This window comes from Propithecus coquereli, unplaced genomic scaffold, assembly GCF_000956105.1.
Source record: "Propithecus coquereli isolate 6110/MARCELLA unplaced genomic scaffold, Pcoq_1.0 Scaffold522, whole genome shotgun sequence".
Classification (NCBI taxonomy): domain Eukaryota; kingdom Metazoa; phylum Chordata; class Mammalia; order Primates; family Indriidae; genus Propithecus; species Propithecus coquereli.
The window spans coordinates 246,442-249,571 of record NW_012151086.1 but is presented as its reverse complement, the minus strand read 5'-3'; the positions used below and the strand labels follow the sequence as shown (position 1 = coordinate 249,571).

The 3,130-nt window shown below is 37.1% G+C and overlaps 1 protein-coding gene across 1 annotated transcript in view; it reads right to left on the bottom strand.

Moving 5' to 3' along the window:
• The window catches only part of LOC105820380 (olfactory receptor 5W2-like), a 19,811-nt gene extending 17,027 nt beyond the window's left edge, over positions 1-2,784 (bottom strand). Inside the window, exon 1 of the mRNA XM_012656855.1 lies at positions 1,972-2,784. Within this exon, the coding sequence (XP_012512309.1) occupies positions 1,972-2,784 (813 nt within the window). The remainder of the gene's footprint in view (positions 1-1,971) is intronic.
• Positions 2,785-3,130: the final 346 nt, after the last annotated feature.

The window sequence follows — 3,130 nt, the reverse complement described above, 5'->3', positions numbered from 1 at the left end:
AATTTAATTTGGATACAGATGCAAATATATCATAGTACATATCAGAGTTATTGAGTTCATTTATAGTTGTCTTTTTTCAGCATATTGGCTTTCAAGATCATCTATCTCTCAATCACTAGATAGATACATTTTTACTTCTTTTCAGTTTATTCCACCATCATTTTGCATAGAATATTCCAATAGTTGTTTGCTAAATTGCTTTGAGCCAGTTAAATAAAATTAGGTAGCATTTATCAAATCTGATTTTATGTATAGTAATCTACCATTTTGAAAGCCAAATATATTCCTTTGAGGCAGTCTCAGGATGTAGAAAAACACCTTACATCATTTCATTTTGTGTTTAATGAACTCCTGAGTGGAACTGTTTAATTACTCACGTATCTCTTCCCATTGGAGATTTGGATATCAGAGTTTGGGTTCCTGGGATCTCATGTGAGATGAAAAAGTTGATCTCAAAATCCTCAAAGAAAAATATAAAAGGTCTGCTTCTCCTAAGGAGCCACAGCCTTTTTAAGGGAGGCACAATTTTCTTCTATGAACACAGAAGTCCTGCCCCAAATGGATTATGACAAATATTACAATGGATCATTGTTTATATCTAAATATCAAAATTATTTTTTCTGGTCGAAAATGAACTGGGCCTCACAACAGTGAATTAAGAAGGTGGATGAAAGAATGCAGTGACTTGGTAAGTATTTTTAACATAATACTATGATATTAGAGCTGGATGGAATTTTAAATGTTCACCTCCTTATGGTCCCTTATTTTACACACAGTAAACTAATGTTTTGAGAGTAAACATGACTAGAATAACACAGCTTTTAAATCCTCAAGGGGTTTCCAACAAAAATGATGGGAAACAAATGGGTACATTTAACACTTAATATTCTCAAAGGGGCTCTAGATATTATTGGATTCTGATTAGGAATCTAAATGTAAACACAGCTCTCATTACATGTTATTTCTTTTTAAAAGTAGAGCAGATTTAAATATCTATTAAGTCTGACTCAATTTTTATATAATATTATTTATTCTGTCTTATGGTAATGCTTTGATACCAATTGGTATCAATACACAAGTAACAGGACAGGGGTAGGGTTAGGGAGTTGGCTTTATGGGGAAAAAAACATTTTAAAAAGTACTAGCATTCAATATAGAGAACTTACTGCAGGAATGTGTCTTTTTGCTGAACTTTTTCAGAAACCTCCATTGCTACCTGCCTATTATGTAGAAAAACAAGTTGTTTGACTCATTTTTAAATTCTTAATCTTTTGTTTCCTATAGTCATTTCCTCTTCCATTGTTGTATTTAGCTTTCACATTTCATTTTGAATCCTTTAAGTTTCTTTCAGCCTTGACTGATGGAACATCCTTGAAAGATTATTACAAGTGATAGTCTCTGTATGAATGGATTTCTTTGTCAACTTTAATTCTGGAATCAGAAATGAGAGTTTTTTGGTAGGAAAATATCTTTGGCAAAATGGTGGTTGTTCTCCAATGGCCCAGACCCCAAGCTTAGTTAAGCATTGTCTCTAAAGACGACCCGCTTTCTTGATGCCTACTTTTCAGTGGTCAGTCTTCCTAACTGCCAAAGTAGAGGATGGCACAACAAAGCACTTCCACCCAACCTTCATTCACTAGTCACTGGATCTAATTGTATCTTTTCTTCGCCTTCATGGTTGTGGACATTGCTCCGATCCTTAGTCATTTCACAGTCTTGTCTCCTTGTGTATAGAAAGGAACGGACGGGCTGTCCGTCTATCAGAGTTGATATTTTCTAAAGAGGAAACCACATGTACTTCAGAAAAGGAGAAATCCAAAGAGTTGACTGGTAGCACAATGATGCTTTCCTCTCCAGTTACCCCCTGGATCCTGGTTGATAAGAAAATAGTAAATATTAATGTCTAGTGAAGCTCAACCTGTCCCAATGGTTGGATAATAATAGCTAATATTTATCAAATGTTTGCTATATGTCTTGATCTAGGGAGTAGGAAGAGCTTGGGCGGAAATACATGAAGAGCATGGTTCCCTGGAAAATCGCAACCGCAGTTAAGTGGGAGCTGCAAGTGGAGAAAGCTTTGAATCTCCCCTCAACAGAGTGAATCTTTAAGACCAACAAGATGATATAACCATAAGAAATAAGAACTCCTGAGATGGTACTCAGCTCAATAAAACCAAAAACGGTGAATAGCACTAACTCATTGACCTGTGTATCTGAGCAAGACAGCAGAAACAGAGGAGGGATATCGCAGAAGAAATGATTAATCTCATTAGAGCCACAGAAACATAAGCGGAATGTCAGTGTGGTGTGTATCAGAGCATCTGCCATTCCCACCAGGTAAACCCCAGCCATGAGCAGGGAGCACACCCTGCTGGACATGCTGACTGTGTAGAGCAAGGGGTTGCTAATGGCCTTGTACCGATCAAAGGCCATCACTGCCAGCAGCAGACACTCGGAATCTGCAAAGACACAGAAGGTCAAGAATTGCAGAGCACAGCCAACGATGGGAATTGACTTGTTCTGGGCAAGTAGATCTGTCAGCATCTTGGGCCCAACTGCAGTGGAGTAGCAGAGGTCACAAAAAGAGAGGTGGCTGAGGAAAATGTACATCGGTGTGTGCAGCTGCTGATTCATTCTAATTAAAATGATCATTCCAAGATTTGCCAGGAGATTTATGAGGTAAACAACTAGAAATGTGGCGAATAGGGTCACCTTTACCTCTGGGTTATTGGTAATTCCCAAAAGAAAGAATTCAGTTACTGAGGAACAATTTCCCCCATTCATTCTTCTTTGTTCTTCTTTTACACTGTTACAAAAAAATCATCAAGAGAATGATAAATTAGGGTTTGGCTTATCTGGATGTCCAAAAAATGTTATCTGCAAGGTAGAGCATGATTTGTTTCTGTAAAGTTTCTTCTTTACCCTCAGTAAATATGTCAGGCAAGTGTCATACTTAAAGAGGAATTATCTTGTTAAAAATACTAAAAATGTCTAGTGTGGGAAGTTGATATACTTTGATTTCAGATTTACATGTAATTATTCCTGAGATATGTGGTTTGTCTTGGCCTGTATTGCCGATCTCAGCCTGCAGATTTGAATAAACTAAAACTCCTTCCAGATCCAAAACAGT